The sequence below is a fragment of the Anopheles marshallii genome, chromosome 2, assembly GCF_943734725.1.
Source record: "Anopheles marshallii chromosome 2, idAnoMarsDA_429_01, whole genome shotgun sequence".
NCBI classification, from domain to species: Eukaryota; Metazoa; Arthropoda; class Insecta; order Diptera; family Culicidae; genus Anopheles; species Anopheles marshallii.
Genome location: NC_071326.1, coordinates 23,180,630 through 23,199,826, shown reverse-complemented (window position 1 = coordinate 23,199,826; position 19,197 = coordinate 23,180,630). Strand labels below are relative to the sequence as shown.

Sequence of the window (19,197 nt, the reverse complement as noted above, 5' to 3'; positions counted from 1 at the left end):
GGCCTCTGCCAAAAACAGTTTCACAAATTAAAGCATTTCTTGGAATCTTAGGATATTATCGTAAATTTATTAAGGATTTTGCTAAATTAACCAAGCCATTGACAAAATGTCTAAAAAAAGATTCAAAAATTATACACGATGAAACATTCATAAATTGCTTTAAGGACTGTAAACAACTGCTAGTTATGGACCCTCTCCTCAAATATCCTGATTTTTCTAAAAAATTTATTCTCGAAACAGATGCAAGTGATTTTGCATTGGGAGCCGTTCTTTCTCAACGATTCGAAGATCTAAAAGAGCACCCCATAGCTTATGCTTCTAGAACTCTTAATGAAACAGAGTGTAGATATTCTGCCACAGAGAAAGAACTACTCGCTATAATTTACGCTATAAAACATTTCAGGCCGTACATTTATGGTAATAAGTTCGAAATACGTACGGACCATAAACCTTTATTGTGGCTAAGACAGAAAAATGATTTGAATAGAAAATTATTAAGATGGAAGCTAGAGCTTGAAGAATTTGAATTCGAAATAAAGTACAAAAAAGGAACTACAAATAGTAATGCTGACTCACTTTCGCGAATAGAGCCAGCAATAAATATAAATCTATCTGAGAGCTTAATGACACAACATTCATCTGACACCGACGATAACGATTATATTCCAAGTACCGAAAGACCAATTAACGAATTCAGAAATCAAATTATTTTGGAACAATCTAACGAAAACAGTTTTGAAACTTTAAAACAATTTCCCAAATATTCCAGAATAATAATCAAAAAACCATTTTTCTCAAAAGATAGTTTAGTTCAAATTATACGAAAATATGCCGCATCTAATTGTATAAATGGAGTATATTGTGATACAAAGATTTTGAAGTTATTGCACGAAGTATACAAACAATATTATTCAAGGGCCAAATCATTGAAATTCCGTTGGACTCAACAAATGCTGATAGATGTACTCGAAGAATTAGAACAAGACCAAATTATTCAAACGTATCATGATGCCAACCATAGAGGTATAACAGAGAGTACAAAACATCTTCAGAGAAAATATTTTTTCCCGAACATAAAGTCAAAAGTAGCCAAGTACATAAACTTGTGCGCTCTATGTAAAAAATCGAAGTATGAAAGACACCCGTATAAGATAAAATTCAAACTAACAGAAACACCCAAAAGACCACTTGAAATTGTTCATACCGATATATTCATCATGAAGGATAAATATTACCTCACTTTTTGTGACAGATTCTCAAGATTAGCATTTGCAGTACCTATAAGAACACGCAATACTGTGCATATCTTGAATGGTATATCCACATTTATCGCTACCGTAGGCAAGCCTATACTTCTAATAATGGACCAGGAATGTAGCTTCAAATCAATTGCCGTTCAATCGTTTTTGAACGACAATTTGATAAAATATCACTACACCTCTGTAGCGCAGTCATCGTCTAATGGCACAGTTGAAATTGTCCACAGAACAATAAGGGAAATTCATAATATTCTATCTCAGAAGGAAAATACAAGGGATTTATCAGAATCAACAAAAATAAATCTAGCAATCGCTACGTATAATGATTCTATCCATTCTGAAACAAAACTTACACCAAATGAATTATTCCATGGGATTAGAAACGACCAAACAATGCCATCGAATTTAGACGAACGTATCAAACTAAAGGAGAAAATGTATGCAGAAGTTCATAACAAGATGCACGACTATAAAGTTAAGAAAATTACAAAGATGAACGAAAAGCGAGAAGAACCAATTGGCCTCTCAGAAGGAGAAATCATGTTTCTACGAAAAAGGAATAATTTAAAACATCAAGAGCGATACAAGGAAATTGAAATATTTGAAGATAAAGATGTGAATTTCATAGATATTTGTGGTAGAAAGTACCATAAAGAAAAACTGAAAAGAAGAACTATGCACTAAAAATACCATAATCATTACCATTGCGCGGCAGTGTAGCTAGGGTTAGATAGATTTAAAAAAAAATTAACCTAATTGTAATATTCTTAAGAAATTGATTATAACGTTTTAAGAAAATATGTAAGGCGTAAAGAACCACGAGCTGAACTTTGAAAGACGAAACAACATCATACACATGCACATTCATCATACGATCATGACGCGGACATGCTGGATCGATTGCAAAGGCGAAAACGAAAGTGCCGAGGACGACACTTTTATACCCCCCCGAGAAGTTATGTCCTGTACGTCTTGCCGAACCCTGCGTTACACTGGTGTGCGTGCGATGGATGCTGACACGACGGCCTGATCTGTAATCGGGCTCGCAAACGAAATTAGATCGGTATCAGCACCCACCCGAGAATAACCTCGACAATAAAGCTGTGGTTCCAAAACCTTAACTCTTGACACTGAAATTATGACAAAGTGTTCATACGAAGCATCACCAACAACATATCGCTTCAATACACATTCGCCCATGTATTGCGATCGGTTGCGATTTATGTGCGCAAATTCCCACGCCAACTTGCGGTGAGATGCACCGATTTGTTGCGTTGATTTGCTTTTACTTGCACGTGTCAATTTAAACTTTCAACCCCTTTGGCTGGTGCTCCCAATTAACGGATACCAGATATAATCTTAATCATTAAGAACTTTTAACTGCTGCCACTGCTGCTATGTATTACGCACACTCAGGCTGGCAAAAGTATGGCAACAATCGCGAACAACAGCAATCGAACGCTATGGCCACCACGTTCGTTAACAATGGCGTAATGAGGGTGGTTTCATACAATTTTGCAAATCACAACCGGTATGTACTCGTGCTTCCCCATGCCGGAACAGGGATGCTAAGTGTGTGGGGTTACCAAGTCAAATGGACCAGTCGGGGGAGTAGAATGCCACACAATTTAGAACGTGGTTTTATCGTTTCCAGCGCTGGAACCAGTGTGCTGCTGTAAAACGATTTGTTCTTTATTCGTTTAAATATTTCCCAAACAACGTAGTGAAATGATTAATTGTTTTCGTAAACCATTGCTCTTCATGAAACATAAAACTGAATTCCGGTTTTAATTCAGTTCTATCACACGAACGAACGCATGTGTGCCGCACGTGGTAATAATTTGCGCGCGCTTTTTCCAACCGAACAGGCCGTGACGTGTCGTGCCTCTGACCGTTCGCGAACCGAACTCCCTATTACAAGTTACAGTGCGGTGTGTTGGTTTAGGTAGGCCGAGAATGTAAGATATGTTTTGTTCTTTGAGAATATTATGCTCTTACAACAGATGTAAAGATTAGGTAGAGAATTAAAATATGAACTGAACTGACCGACCTGAAGTTATAGAGTTTGTGCCGGAAATTGTGTGTTAAAATTAGAATTAATTTTTTGTTAATATTACAGCAAAATTTGATATGTATGATTTTAACCATTTGGATTGGTAAAAAATACTATTCTTACAAGCAATTGAACAAGAATTAAACATTAAAGTACGAGTTAGGGTAGTATTACGCTACACACTGTACAATAGTGGTGACTTAATCTTTTTTTTTTCTTTTTTTTTTGTTGACTTATAAGTATGACGCGGGTAAATTACGGACCCGCAGCCCTTCTTCCGCAAACACAGTGGTCAAATGGTGCGCTATTGGACGTAATCAGTTTTAAAAATATTATTTTTATATGTTTGCTACTTGGATTTTTTTAAATAAATTCTGCATCAGAACCATCAACGACAGTCATAAGAAAATATTACATTTTTATAGAAATTCATACAAGCAAATGCTCCTATGTTAGATGGTTTTTAACCCTCAACATCATTGAGTCATTATCTAGATTGTCCAATACCACAGTGTGACCGGTTCGCTCAGTACCCTTCAGCCCCTTATCGGTAGAATCCGCGCTACGGATGAGACCGTCGTCAGAGCTCGTATAAAGGGGCGCAAGCACCACCACCACCACCGTCCTTCCGTGGCCCAGGACACACGATCAGTTCCGAAGTGTGCGTTCCCGCATAGTTGATACCGACGCTCGTTGGTGCGTTTCGGTCAATCGTTCTTCGGACGCCGTCGCGGGCAGGTTCTCACACACGGTAACGTGCCATCGCTGCTTTCGCTGTACGTACGGTGGTCACCGTTCTCGACTAGTGGTGGATTTTGACTATCGAAAGTGTGTTCCCTGTGCTGCGTATCCCGACCGTAAAAAAAACCGGGCAACTCTACTGGGAGGTTTGTGTTAGTGAACGTGTACTTGCAGAAATAGAGTATCGTCAAAGCTATTCTAATAACGACCAACGGTGCAGCATAATCATGCGTGTGTGGGAGTGGTGAGATGAGATAAATGAAACAACTGACAAACAAACACAGTGAGCAAATGGTATAGTCTGCTGCAGTAGAGCAGAAGCGTCAGTGCCGGCATAATCCTGACCATTTCTTTCTGTTTGTTCTTGGATACGCCGCATGGTTTCAGCGTTTAATGACGTAAAATTGCGTACTTTCGAATGACATGTATTGGCGTGTGTGTGTGTGATTTTTCTTGTTTTGCTATGTGCGACAAGGAAGGTAAATTTAGAAGATCGTGTCGGGGTTGTGTACGGGACGCGCCTAGTGTGAGCTGCGTTGACCTTGAATGATCCTGCTATTTGCCGTCGTGCGTGCAAGTGCATCGTCACAGTAGGCTGTGACACATCCACGGAAACACGCACACGCAGCATGCAGTTTTTCGTTTTGCGTAACAAATACGCCGGCTAAAAGGGCACCAGAAATGTGCCGTGTTTGCCAGATTGTAGGTTGTTGTAGTGAAAAGTGAAATTAGAACTACCAGACCGGAAGAACTCAATGATCCAGAGACGCGCGGGATAATTCACCACCGTCTTTGTACAGACAAAGGAACGTCACATCGCACCACATTAGCAGCATCGTTATTGCGTGCGGAAGAGTAAAAAGGAAAGCCTAATCTAGGTGAAGAATACAGGAACTCGATTCCCTCTGTGTATTGTTCTGTTTTTTGTTTTAATTCGCACTGTGTCGCGCTGCGTAAAATCTGATGCGAACCCTCTCCGTTTTAAATCATTCAACCCATTCAACCGCGCGGTTGCCTATGTGTGCGTCATAGACGGTGTTGCGCTGGATAAAATTTGTGGGGCTTGTTTCAACCGGTTGCCAAGGATACGCACAAGGACGGATTTGACAGCATCAGACGCTCGCACGCTGTGCGTTAAAGGTGGATTGTCCGTTTCGTGATCGTTTCGCGTAATTCTTTTCACCGTGAAAAGCGAACGAAAGTAGAATACCGTCCGAAGCACGCAGAATCGCACGTGCCTTTTTATGTTACAAACCACGCAACATTCGGCCGCTGACACGGAGAAAGCCACCGTCTATCAGCTGGCCAACGGTAACCACGCGAACGGTGACATCAGCAAAGTGAGGTGAGTAGAATTCGAAACCCGAAACAAACACTTGGGAAAGCTAATTACTTTACTTAGGAGACGAGTTTCAACGGCTCTTAAACAATTTGTTTTCTTTTCCTCCAAGACAGGGCGTTAATGGCTTATATTGAAATACCCCTGTTGAGGGAAAGGTCGATGTCTTCGGTAACGAGTGCCAGATTACTTACTATCGTGGTTCGTGATAAAGTTGTCACTTGACGGTCCTATCGACCGTTCGAACGATTAGTAACCCTTACAGCCTACAGATAAGCTTCACCCGGTTGTGTTTTGTTGTTCACATGGGACCATTTGTCATTACCCCTACGTCCCTTGAACACGACCTGGTTGGCGATTGTGTTGGGCTGGATTTGTTGTGCGACTCTGACGACTCAATCGGTTCGTAGACTCAATTACGCGACTAAAAATGGCAACGCACCTCATGCTCGTTTTTTTGGTGCATCGGGTGCATCATTAACGCTGTTAAAATATTTATCGCCCTATACGATAGCGTCTCGAGTTTGTCTCTCTTTTAAGTTTAAAAAAAACCCAAAACAAACAAAAAATCATCAGCATTGTTCCGGGAATCTAATCTTGTGGCCCGCGTGTAGATGTGGACAACCAGGCAAGCTTAATCTTTAATGGCCAAAAGGGCATTCTCGATAGCAACAGACAGAGGGCAGAAAAGAATCGTTTCCGTTCGGTGTTCCCTATCGGTGGTGGAAAAAAAATCACATCCAAAACATTCGAAACGGATGTGCCTTACAGGGTTTTAGAGTACTCAAACAAGTAAAGTCGGAGCCATTTCTGGTATATATTCTAGGTGAACTTTTTGAACTTGTCGCTACGAATCTGGAATCTTATGTTATTTATGGTAATTGCTTCAGTTTTGTACAACGACTGACCCAACTCCCTCTTGCAACAAGATCCAGAAAATGCCAAAGATTCCAGATCAATCGTGGCATATTCTACTTCAACCAGGTCTGCATAATTCCGACTAAAACTCGAAAGCCCTGAAGAATTGAACCAAGCGTACCAGACCCGAAGAGATTAGAATCCGTGAGTTCTACACTCATCAAACTCCGGCATACGCCATTGTACACACATGTCCAAATGCAATCGCTGTTTGCCGTCAACGGCAAACCAGACGCGGAAACTATTGGCTCTCACCGCGTGCCCGGCACTGCTGATAATGCATTCCTCGATAGATAATAATCACTTGGAGGGGAAAAAAGGTTCGGCGTGTGGGCACTTTATTTCCTTATGGAACACTTCCCACCGGCCGGACGGCTTTTCGTTTGACACGGTTACATGACACTATCGTTGACGAATCCTTCTAATCAGCACAATCAGTGCTGGATGCAGTGAGGAAAAAAAAGGGTAAAAAGCAGGGTTATCAAACCACAATCGATGGTGTATAATGACGCGAAACTATTGATATGTAATCAAACGAAACGTAAAACCTTTTTGCTTCTTTTAGTGAGATAAAGTGGAAGCCAAAAAGGAATGGGACAAAAATTAAGCAAAGGGAAAACATTGATAAGCAACTACGGCTCGGCATGATTTAATCTGACCTTTAACTTCGCTTCGTTACAACCTTGAAGTGCTGCATGTGTTGCCTATCGCAAAAATACACAACCGAAAGAATGTCCAAGCGAACGGTTTTTCTTTGGCGTTTGTTCATGGCATTTTTTTAACATTGATCATTTTGCAAAAATTACCCATTAATCAGTTTGCTTTGCTATGTAGAAATTCTGGCGGCTAACCGAAACACATCAAGCGATGTCGGCATACGGTTCGTTCCTGGCTGATTACTCCTTCCGTTCCACTTTCGCTGGTTTCTAATCGAGCCGATGCCGAAGGGGCAGTGCATTTTGCGCACGACACGGACTATTTGGCGGTTTATATTTTGATGTACTGTTTGTGTAATTAGGTAAAGAGCGAAAATGATACTGGTGCACACGCGTTAGCGTGCGAAACCATGGCACGATCCATGATCATGTGTGGTTTAAGGTGCATAAATGCATTGTTGATCGTCGATAGATGCACATTTCGTTCGTTTATGCAATACCTTGACATCTTTTGTTTTTTAGTTTAATTGGTAACGTAACAGAAGTTTGATTAAAAAGCCTTACAATCCTTGGAATATATTTTACAGTTTCTAAGATATCATACTTCGAGATAGATATTAAACACTATGTATTAACTATGTGTGAAATGTTAAATTCTAAATAATTCCTACGTCCATTCATACAAACAAGTAATCATCTTCATACGTACAAGCGAGATACAACATACAGCACAAACACAAATATTAGACACAGACAAACCATTAGTTTGGCAAAATTCAAAAATCACCCTGAGGTAGGGTACATTCGAGCCCCACAGCAGATCCCGAATTGGGGTATCAGGGCATTTGCTTATACTTCAAACTGCGTTCAACAAGGAGGGTCTTGCAGCCTCGTACTCTATGCAGGACGATAGAAGAATATTCACCTAAGGGAATTCGACGCCGCAGCCACAAACATTGGAGTCGACCTATTCTATAGGTTGGAAATGTGTGCCCAATGCGAAATGGTTAGACCTAAGTCTAGACATCACTCGAATGAACGCTCGATCACCAGATCTTATGTGTAGAATACGCCAAAACCAATACCGTGAGGATCGGTCAGTATAAAATTGGTGTCCATTTAACTAGCCATAATTTTCCACAAAAACACTGCGAGTTGCCTTCCTTCGAAGACTATCTGTAATAGAGTTAGTTTCCTCAGGACTTAGAAAATGCCAAGCCGGATTAAAGTACGCGTTGATAGCTTCAAACAACCGGGCCGTAATTAACTGCTAAAGTTAAGAAATCCCTATTGGAAAACCTTTTAATAGGGGTTATAGGAAACTCGGTTGGTGTTCAGTAAGTCAGCGAGTGTACATTACATCTTTTCATTGTAAAAGTCATTGGGACGAATTCCTTACCAACTCGGACAGTTTCCTCCTAAACTCTGCCAAATTCCTATAAACCCATTCGCATGTTACTACATGGGAAGAACGGAATTGGGAATTGTTTTATGGGCAACATTTCTGTTTCCTCCGCACTCCACGCTACCACCGTAAATGACTCACTCAATGGCACCCTAAATTCGTGGTACTCGTCCGTGTTCTACGCGTAGTTTGCGCACAAAAACCTTCCCTAACAAACCACCGCAAGCTCTGTATTGGGGGAAGCTCGGGAACGTTTACTTAAGCTTATCAGTTACTTGCGACCCGGTACAGCGCAAGACGCGTACGCGGAGGCGCGAATAGCACCAAAGCAATCACAACATGTGCCGTGCCGAGTCAAACACACCCGACTGGGGTGCAATCCTGCAACACTACACGATGGACGGATGATCGTATTATCGATCTATTGGTTCCGTAGTCAGTTCATTGTGTGGCCTCGTCCTCGTGACTTTATATTCTGATAGGTTAATTATTTTTTCGATGTGCCTGGTTGATAGGGATAAGGATGGGATTGAGTCCACAAATTTTGTTTGTTTGCAAGAATGATTCAAACAGGGACCAAAACGCACACGAGATGGATTCACAAAGCATTAAAACATTGACATATCACAACAACCAGTTTCGGCATGGTTGCACTTCCTGTCCAACCGTGACGCTTACCATTTGAACAGGTGTTCCAGATTGCAACCGCCTTAGTCATCCACACCACTCACTGGCACCCGTAGCTTGATGCTGATAAATGGCTAATCAGAAAGGTACGAGACAACGATTGGCTGCCTTCCCGGGCCCGATGTTTCGCAACACCTGTGCGATATAGCACCGTGTGTCCGGGGTGTTGTGGGTTTTTGGGCGATAAGACTACGGTTTGCATCACTTCCAATGGCTGTGGTGGAGTTTTTTTTCTGTTTGGTGTGCTATAATTTGCGCTAGATTGTTACCTTTCGTTCATCAACTGGACAAGGTCGGGAGGGAGTGAACCGGGTGTAGACCAATTTCGGGAAGGATAGGTCCTATCTAATCGGAGTACGGTTTTTGCACGAGCCAACGAGCCGGTAGTGGTATGTATGTACGGTCCAGCCGTGTTAAAACACCTGACCACAACGAAACGGCTTCGATGCAATGTATCGGCGCATATGGATTGATGGAGAACATCTTGATGAGAACATACATCTTGATGAAACATTCAAGATGTAGAAGAATTCACATCGGAAATGTAATGTCTCTAGATGTGACCGGCATGAAGAATTCATCATTTTGGCCTTTGTTAAAAAATGGTGAAATGCCCATGTGTCAAAATGCATTTCATATCGAGAATCAAGCTTTCCAACCATATCCCGGGAAAGTGCCACATTGCCACACAAGTGAAGCTTTTGGTCAATCATTAGCAGTATCAACACCGCACCGCTTGAGAATATTTACCATTCTAATTTCTTACTAGCGTGTTTTTTTGATAAATTCCCCTACATACAGCACCGAGTGAGCAACTTGTTAAACAAAATGTGAAATAATCAATTAACACTATTGTCTGGATGGAAGAAGCTATCGCCTGGGAAACAATACTCTTTCACCCAGACCAGCATTTATCAATTATACTTCGCGAGACTTGGAATGAGCGGCGAGCAAGCGTCCAATCATGGACCACGGCACGCATGACACGGTTTCCGCAAAAAAAAAAAAACATAGCGCAACAAAAATGAAGTCACGCTGATGGTGAGAAGGCATTTTGTTTGTTTGGTGTAGCCAAATTGTCAAATCATCATCCTTCCTCCCCCGACGTGATTCCGTCAAGGTTATGCGCTGTGAGGAGGAAGCTTAAACGATGCGCGATCGGCTGCCAATGTTTGGCGGCGACGTATGGTTAGTAACATTGTGCAACATCTACTAGAAATAGCCATTTTGGAAAGAGTCATTCAAAAACAAAACACCGAACGGCCGGTTCCTAACTCGCAGACAACCATCGCCAGGATTTTCTGCAGCAACTGCGCACGGAAACCAGTTCTCCTAACTTGATGCAAATCTGTCGCACAGATCGCTTTAAGATATGCAGTTTTGTCAAGGACATGGCAAACTGTTCGCATAATCAAACCTTGGACCCGGTAGCTGCAGATCACAAGGATGTTTGGTGGATAGAAGAAAACTTCTCGAAACGTCTCGCACCGGCATCTTCCTATTACAATTGCATCTCCGCATGCTCCGGTATATGTCATTGACCTGATTCATGCCCATACGAGGGTCACACGCGCGTATTCGCCACTGACATTTGGCACATTCGGTCGCAGCAGATTGGAATACCCATGAACATCGCGCGTCTTCTGGCACCTGCACCGAGCAGCATCACGCACAAAGGCATCTTCTAGCGCGGCAGCATTCATCACCTCGGGCCCCAACAATTGGTCAATTAAAGCGCACCCAATTGATCTAATTCGTCGTAACTCAATTTCTCGAGACACCCTTTGTCCCAGGCTTGAAAGGGATGGACGCTGGACTCGCTAACGATGCCTGGTGTTAGGGGCGTTTGGTTTGCATGTTTGCACGAAGGTATGTGTTGTGTGTTGCTACCATCCGAATGCACAACGAACTTTCCCACCATACGATCGCCGCTCGCACTCGGTCGGCATAAAAGACGCGGGAAAATGGGTGGGCAAATTGTTGAATTGTAAAAGGGGGCTTCAAAGCGAAGAAAGTAGGTTTCGGTAAAGGAACCGTCAAAAGGCCATATCGAGCGTGATGATTGGTTGTATCGTCACCAGATCGCGTAACATGCTCACGGGGATGGAGAGTCTTTTCTGTGCATGGATCCCAATTCGCATCGAAGTTCGTTTCGGTAGGAATGCCTAATGCAATAATGTACAAGGAACAATAATGTATTTGTAACTCGACTTACTTACAATGTAACTCAACTGAACTGTCACTGTCAGAACTGACTGTCAGACTGACAGAAACTGTGAACTGAGAACAATTGAAGACATAATGAAGAGATGATATTCATGATCAAGATTACGACCATATATCAGACCATTATATTAGGTTGGAGAAAAAGAAATTCTTTATTTTTGCGTTAAATGTAGGAGTTCATTTAATTTGTAGCCATTTTTAAAGTAGCTCCACAATACCCTTCTCATAGAAGTCTTCGTTTTTAATGTTGAAAAACAGAGTTAATCGATTTTCACAACCTTCTCTTGCACCCAATTTCTTATCGTTCTGAAAATTTTGCAATACGGACAAAGAGTGATAACCGTCTGGTCGCAGGTCCGAACTGCATCCATCATGCACAAAAGCTTAACCATCAACCTTGCTGTTGTCCTGGTGGCAACACTACACCGCTTCTGTTGCCTATTTTTGGCCGTTTGTGGTCAATCGCTAGTTTTAAACCATCTTGAGTGGTCTAAACTTACAGTTGGACAGTCAGGAAGCAACTCACAATTTCCTTCCAGTTCCACCAACACAGCACACAGTACAAAGTATTTGGCCGTTGGTACTGGTTTGGTCACCTTTTCCACCATGATAGTAGGCTGAACATCATTAACGTATTCGATCCATTTGGCATCTTCGGTAACAAGCCTCTGCAAGGGATGATCTTATCTGGATCGGTTAGAACGTTCCATTCCGACTACGAATAAGTCTAGGGAGGTATCATGCACTCCAGGAGTGAACCGGGTAGGATGTTTAATCTAAAAAATGTAGTAAACAAAAATTAAACTCAACATGATTCCGGCAGTTAGCATTGATTTTGTTTTATTATTTGCTTGTACTATGACGGCGCTTGGCCGTATTGTTATCAGTCGAAAAACGGACTAAAAAGAATGTAATTTCCCCAAGGTATATGATGCAAGTTTCTGTTTTGTTTTTTTTACTCTGCCTATATTGAATTCGAATGAGATCCACCCGAAAGGTTCACCTTTTTCACCTTTAGCACCGGTAGAAGCACCAAAACGCAAAGCACAAACACAATTCGCACCAAGGGTCGTTCCGGTGGCAGTAGCCGTCTTGGGTTTTGCTTGTTATATTATGCTTTTTAGCTACACAGTACGTAGCACTCAAACTTCACAGTACGCTTTCGTACAATTATTGTATGAATTTCCGTACCGAGCGTGCACAATCGTTAGGCCTGGTGATCGGTAAAAACGCTTCGTTTTTCGTCCAGAACGGCCACACTGGGTTGCTGTACCCGGTGTTTTTGGTCGATTTGGTTTGGCGATCCTGTTGCATGTTGGGTGGATGTGTGGGAAGCGAACGAGAGTTACTGTGGAACTGGAATGTTTACCAACAGCGTCAAGCCACCAGATAAGCCTAATAAGCCGACTGGCGATGCACACGGTCGGTCGAGCGTGGCGTATGATTTGGCAAATATCGGAATGGCTGAGCGACGAGTTTTAAAAGTTCGTAAGTAAGCTAGGAATTTTGCACATTTGGAGGAATTTGCATTCGTTTGTAAACTGTGTTACCGCAGACAGTTGGCTCGATAGTTCCCACAGGACATAATCCACAGCGACATGAACGACAACATTCTAGAACAAGTAGAGGTGTTACTATTTTTTATGCGAAGTATAGCCGATATTGTTAACTGTTTTCCATCCCTTCGATTGTGTTCCTCCATCCTTATCTTGCACCGCACCGAATTTGGGCCCGTCTTACCACCGACCGGTGAGCGTTCGATAAGATAATGCCAATGAAGCGGCGTCGTATCATTGGCCAGCCTGATAAATGGATCAAACGTTGACGTGCATTTCGCTGAGCGTAACCCAAAAAATAAAAGGTATAACACAAGGTGCACGTGTGCCGTGGCCTGGCATTATCTTGCTGGTAAGAACACCCTTGCCCGTTGTGAGCACATCACGGGCTTTAGGATATTTAGAAATCCAATCCCACACCTGTGGCTGAGTTCTGACCTTCGATTGGGTTAGTGTGCAACAGACATGGAAAGAGCACGTTCAGGTCCAGGACACAATATGGGGGAATTTCAGGTTTATCGCATAGTTTTTGGTTTATTTTAAGATTGGGCTTTTTATATTGTGGTAAAGGAATAGATAGTGTGACGAGCAGCGAATGTACGATGAACATGTTACGACAGAATTGGGAAAGCGCGGTCGATCGAGCCACTTATTGCGAAGAAACAAAACCAAAACGGTCCAGCCGGCCAACACTTACCATGGTGTCGCTGTAAATTGTTGTACTTGGCAATGGTTCATGCAAAAGGTTGAGCGAAGAGAAACAACTGGCCAATCTTATCAAGCTTGTCGGGATGCGATAGAAATATGGGCGCTTATTTTATTCTCGTGTCCGTGCCGAGGGAATGTTTCAAAAATTTTAAAACGATTGTTTACCGTGTGCTGTGTCAGACCATCAGCGCGTTCAGATGAGCCGAGGTGGTAATCTGCTTGCCCGATGTGGAACAGCTTACCGACCCCTGGTTTGCGCAAGGTTAGCGAAAGCATGATAAACGAAATTAATCCAACATTCTTAATTGCTAAACTTTGCTGCTCTATCGACAACGAGTACGAGTGAAGATATCATAGGTTACAGTTCAAATCAATCGTAATTCCCCAAGACCAAAGAGGCCATTTTTAGCGCAGTACGCAAGATATTGAATCCCTTTAAATCGAAGCAAAAGACAGAAGATACCTCAACCCAAGTACGCAAAAACAGTGACGTTGCAGCACGGTTCTTGAACATTCCGAGAGCTAATTAAACACACTGCACCACTTCCTGGACGTGCTCTGTGCCTTTCATAGGGGTTTCCCGGCTGTCCAAGTTCACGATCAAGTTTGGCGATGGCTTGTATCGGGTCGGGAAGCCCGGTTTAGTTCATCATCAAGATTGACTAGTTTTAGGCCGGCATCTCCGCGGTGGATAAGTTTAACCTTGATGCTAAACCAAGGTTAAACTTGTTTGCGGATGAGAAGAGAAAGAGCGAAACAAATAAAAAAAACCTTTAGAATCGGTTGTGAAATAATATACGATTTTGAAAAGCATCGCGTAGATGACGTACCGTGTACCGCGAAGGAACTGACTCGTGTGTTGTGTTCTCCATACAGCCTACAGTGTCTGCTCGCTGCTGCAGGGCCCTGCGCGTGTAGTTGGGCCGATTCAAAAGAGTGACTTAAAATTGGGCGTACTGTAGTTACCCTTCCCAGCCCGTTTAATGTTTGATGTTTGGCAAACGATCAACAGTCGACGAAGCATGAAACAACGTCACGCAATTCAAGAACACAATGTGTATGCGCGTGTTTGCGTATGTGAAAATGAGATTTTGTTTTGTTTGTACCGGGCAGAAATCTTCTCAGATTAAGTAGTAATAAAGCTAACGAATGGTCGAATATGAGCCCGAAGCTTTAGCCCGACATTGGCATTGGCAGTTGTGGAATGATCGTACACGATCTGATATGCAAAGGGCTGTGTTGGTTGACGCTGCCCATCATTTGCTCAACGTCATTACGAGAGTGTGTTTTAACACAAAATTCAAATCTTAGAATTTACCGTGACGGATAAAGCAAATCCTCACAACGACCAGTTTTTGTGGGTATCAGGAACGATTAAAATATACTTAAACCATTCCGCGGTAAAGATCATCCCATCTGCAATTGAGCTTGTTACTGCGCTTGTACTGTACTGTAATGAGCTGGAACGACTACAGAGATGCCGCAATAAAGACACTTTGTTAGGCCCTTACTGATGTCTCGGCGAGATGTGTGCATAAACGGTTCATATACAGGCATGGTCTGGTTCAAGGCTTCCTCCTGTCAACGGTTCAACGGCTATCAGACGGCACACTGCACCGCTGGGAAGGTGCCACGGCTTAATGGCCGACGAAATTGAGTTTTGATTGATGTTAATTCATAATGTCACACCCTGGGCAGCTGTCGGAGCTGTAGCACCGGCTGGGAACCGGCCCGCTCTCGAGATCGAGATCGAACGTCTCGAAGTAAACGCGATCGGTGCAACAAAGAAAAACCTCGGTGCCTCTTTGTGTAGCTCCTCAACCGTCACGAAACTGTGTCAAACGATGGTATCACAGTGGACTGTCGATGCACATTGTCAATTTAATTAACGCACGATAAAATCCGACTGCGTATGTAATTGGTTTAGCTGTATCTTTCTTTTCGCAGATCGCCAGCAGAAGCGGTCCGGAGACGCAACATGCTCGCGAAGAAGTTTTGCAACCGGCGGTGCATCCTGACATCGTCCGGATTGCTACTTGTCGCCAGCGGAACCTTCTTCATACTGTTCTTCCCGATCATCTTCCAGGATATACTGCAGGAGGTAAGAATCAGTGGACGGAGAGGCACTAGCACCAGTGCAGACATCATATTAAGTTATGCGCTCTGGGAACCTTCCCGGCCTTAACCGACGTCGAAATCGATTGACTTCCAATTAACCCTTGTTGATCGTGCTCGTTTCCCTCACTCTGGTAGGGTCGTAATTTTGCCCAATCGAATTTACAATCGATGGAGTCAATTGAGCAACATCCTACCATGCCTAGGAAATCCATTTTCTGAACTTGGCAGCATGACTAATTTCCGTTTTCGCTTGCAAAACAGGAGCTCAAGTTACGGCCCGGCTCGCGCAGCTACGATAGCTGGGTTTCACCACCGTTTCCACTCGCAATGGACGTGTACTTCTTCAACTGGACCAACCCGGAAGACATTACGAACCACTCGACGAAACCGATCCTGGAAGAGTTGGGCCCGTACCGTTTTATCGAGCATCCGACCAAGGTGGATATTGAGTGGCACGATGAAAATGCTACCGTCAGCTACCGGAAGAAGAGCCTCTATTACTTCGACGAGGAAGGCAGTAACGGGACCCTGGATGATGTGATTAGCAGCATCAACATTGTCGCCGTGGTAAGTGATTGAGAGTGAGTCGATTTTAGCGAAAAATGGTAGTCGGTCGGGAACGAGTTCTAACCACAACCATCACGATTGCGTTCGGCAGTAGATCAAGCTCGGAATTCTTGACAGTAGAACAAAAAAAATCCCATAATTCATAGCAGATCGCGTACCGTGTCGACGTGACAGTTGTTTTACCGGTAATGCGTTGCCGGGTAACGTTGATTCGACTGGTTATTAAAATTGCTTAATTGGTGCTTCTGATTAACGCAGCTGAGCGCATTCTGTACATAAGTATCGATCAGTGTCGTAACGATAATAGTTTCCGCCGTGGTTCAATCTGGTGATTTACAACGCTAGAATGTCTAAACAGAGCGTTGATGCGAGCGGTATGCATGCCGTAGTTTTAGTCGTAAAAATGAATGAATGAGATCCAATTGTATTGTAATGCCATTCAACATTCAAATGAAGTTTATGCCGATACGATTCTGATCGTATGTTTTGAGTGTTGCGCACTTAGAGAGAAGGAAATGACTTGATACTTGATTTGATCAAGTAGATATTTGAAATGAAAATGTAGAGAACCCTGTGTATTCATATTTTCATGAAAATTCCTGTTGATGACGTCGAAATCCTTTAGAAACGGTTAGTTTCCTCAATTCTGGTACCAAGAGTTCATTCGCGAAAGACGTCATACTTATCGCCATGTGTTATCGTTGCATGGAATGAGAAAATAAAGGTCGAATCTGAACAGGTAGTCCTTTACCGACAAGGATTTAAATTAATCGAAGGTCTCAAGCTATCGATGGAATAAATCTACTCATAAGATGATGATGATATGGCTTATAGAAACTTCTGTAAGTCTATAAAAACTAAAGGCTTTCGTTTTTTCATAACAGTACTTAAATAATTTATAACACTCATGATGATCATTTTAATTAACTCACTGTTCGACATTCTTGAACCTGCTCACCAATAGATAGCGATCTAGCGCATGGCTCATTTTGAAAGGGAGATTTTAAGTTTATTCAACTAAGCTACTTGAGGCTACTTTAAATACTTATGATAGACACTTATTTAAGACTTATGATCGTAGCTACAGATTGAGTTTAATTTTGAAATCCACGTTTGTTGCGTGTTCTCCAAGTTCAACGAGTTCCCCAAGGTTTATAAAGTTTACACATTCAATAAACTATTTATTAGTATCAGGATCATTTGGATTGCTTATTCATCGATCTCGTTTTGTTGTTGTTTTCCTTTCAGTCTGCAGCAAAACGGTCCAAATATTGGGGATATCTCAAGCAGAAAGGTGTCTCGCTGGGGCTGAATGTATACGAGCAGAAGATCAACGTGGTCAAGACGGCGGGTGAGCTGCTGTTCGATGGGTACGAGGATAACATGGTGCTGATGGGCAAACACATGTTCGACGCCGACGAAGTGCCATTCGATCGTGTCGGATGGTTTTACACGGTAAATATGAGGCTTTAGCAAAACAAGTAAGCTGAGAAGCAAACTAACGAATGTGGGGTCTTCTTTTCAATTGTAGCGCAACAATTCAGCCGACCTGATCGGTCACTACAACATCCACACCGGTGTTGAGGACATTGGGATGCTCGGTAAAATGGGCGAGTGGAATTACAAACCGCGTACCGACTTTTTCGAGGGTAACTGTGGCATGTTGAACGGATCGGCTGGTGAATTTTTTCCACCCGGGCTGTCAAAGGAGCGCCCGATCGAGCTGTTCACGCCCGACATGTGCCGTAGCTTGCCGCTTGATTTTGAGGAAGAGGTCACCATCCATGGCCAGAAAGCGTACAAATATTCCGGCGATCGTAGGGCGATCGATAATGGTACGCTCTACCCTGAGACGGCTTGCTTCAGTGCCGGTGAGATCGTACCGTCCGGGGTGCTGAACATTTCATCCTGTCGCTTCGGTACACCTGTGTTCGTTTCCTTTCCCCACTACTACGGTGCTGACCCGTTCTATCTGGATCAGGTGGAAGGGTTGAGTCCTTCGAAGGATAAGCATCAATTCTTCATGTCACTGGAACCGGTGAGCTAGAATTCGAGTGATTTTTGCGCCCATGAGACCTAATTGTTTATTTTTGACCCAGACCACTTCCGTCCCCTTGGATGTTGCCGCTCGGTTGCAGCTTAACATTATGATCGAACCATACGAGAATATTAAGTGAGTGAAAATTAAAATCTATCTCTTGTACGTATTATCTGATACTATAATCATCTTCGTTCTTCATCTTCACTTTGCAGTCTCTTCTCTGACGTGCCACGTGTCTTCCTGCCCGTGCTGTGGTTTGAGCAGCACGTCCTTATGCCTGCCGAATTGGCGGGTGAGATCGGCCAAGCGCTTACCATTCCATCGATCGTACGGCTCTGCGGTATCGTAATGGTTGTGTTCGGCGTGGTGATGCTACTCTGGATGCCACTGGAGCGTTTGTTCTTCCGGCGGCGCCGTGTAGCCGGTACGACGATCGGCATCAAAGAACAGGCCGCGCTCAACGGTGTCCGATCGTTTAACCTCGCCACCGAAAAGGGTTTGCTGGCGTCTTCGGAGAAGAAAAACGGCAAAACGACGACAGCTACCGCCATTGTGCTGGTGGACAAGTTGCTTGAAAAACCCGAAAAGCAACCGCTGGCGGACAGTGCGCAGACGTCGCCGGACGAACCGGAGAGTGCGCCACTGATCGACGGTAGAAATGTGACCATTATCAATTCATGAAACCACCGCGCGCCTATACGATGTAGTGTCATATAGAGCAACCGGTCAACGCCAGACAGCCTGCCTCAAGTGTATTGCGGACATGCTATGCAAGTATGTTGCCAGGGTGCATTTATTTATCCAGCGGACAGCGTCTGCTACTGTTACTGTGAGATTCCTAGCCTTAGATGATGCCAGTTGAACAGTGACTGAACCGTCGGTGGTTGTTAGATGTGTCGGTAGTGCCTCACCCTAACTGAAAG

At 43.2% G+C, this 19,197-nt stretch overlaps 1 protein-coding gene across 1 annotated transcript; it reads left to right on the top strand.

Annotated features, from left to right (window-relative positions):
- The first annotated feature begins 5,297 nt into the window (after positions 1-5,297).
- Positions 5,298-18,955, top strand: LOC128707794 (protein peste). The gene is made up of 7 exons (XM_053802751.1): positions 5,298-5,398; positions 15,496-15,649; positions 15,928-16,233; positions 17,482-17,688; positions 17,765-18,271; positions 18,333-18,406; positions 18,487-18,955. The coding sequence occupies exons 1-7, from the start codon at positions 5,298-5,300 to the stop codon at positions 18,953-18,955; spliced, it is 1,818 nt and encodes a 605-aa protein (XP_053658726.1).
- The last annotated feature ends 242 nt before the right edge of the window (positions 18,956-19,197 follow it).

Bases quoted from the DNA above. Each gene is read 5' to 3' on its own strand.
- LOC128707794 (XM_053802751.1), top strand. From the start codon at position 5,298: ATGTTACAAACCACGCAACATTCGGCCGCTGACACGGAGAAAGCCACC. The intron at 15,650-15,927 runs GTAAGAATCAGT...CTTGCAAAACAG, and splicing joins TCCAGGATATACTGCAGGAG to GAGCTCAAGTTACGGCCCGG. The intron at 16,234-17,481 runs GTAAGTGATTGA...TTTTCCTTTCAG, and splicing joins GCATCAACATTGTCGCCGTG to TCTGCAGCAAAACGGTCCAA.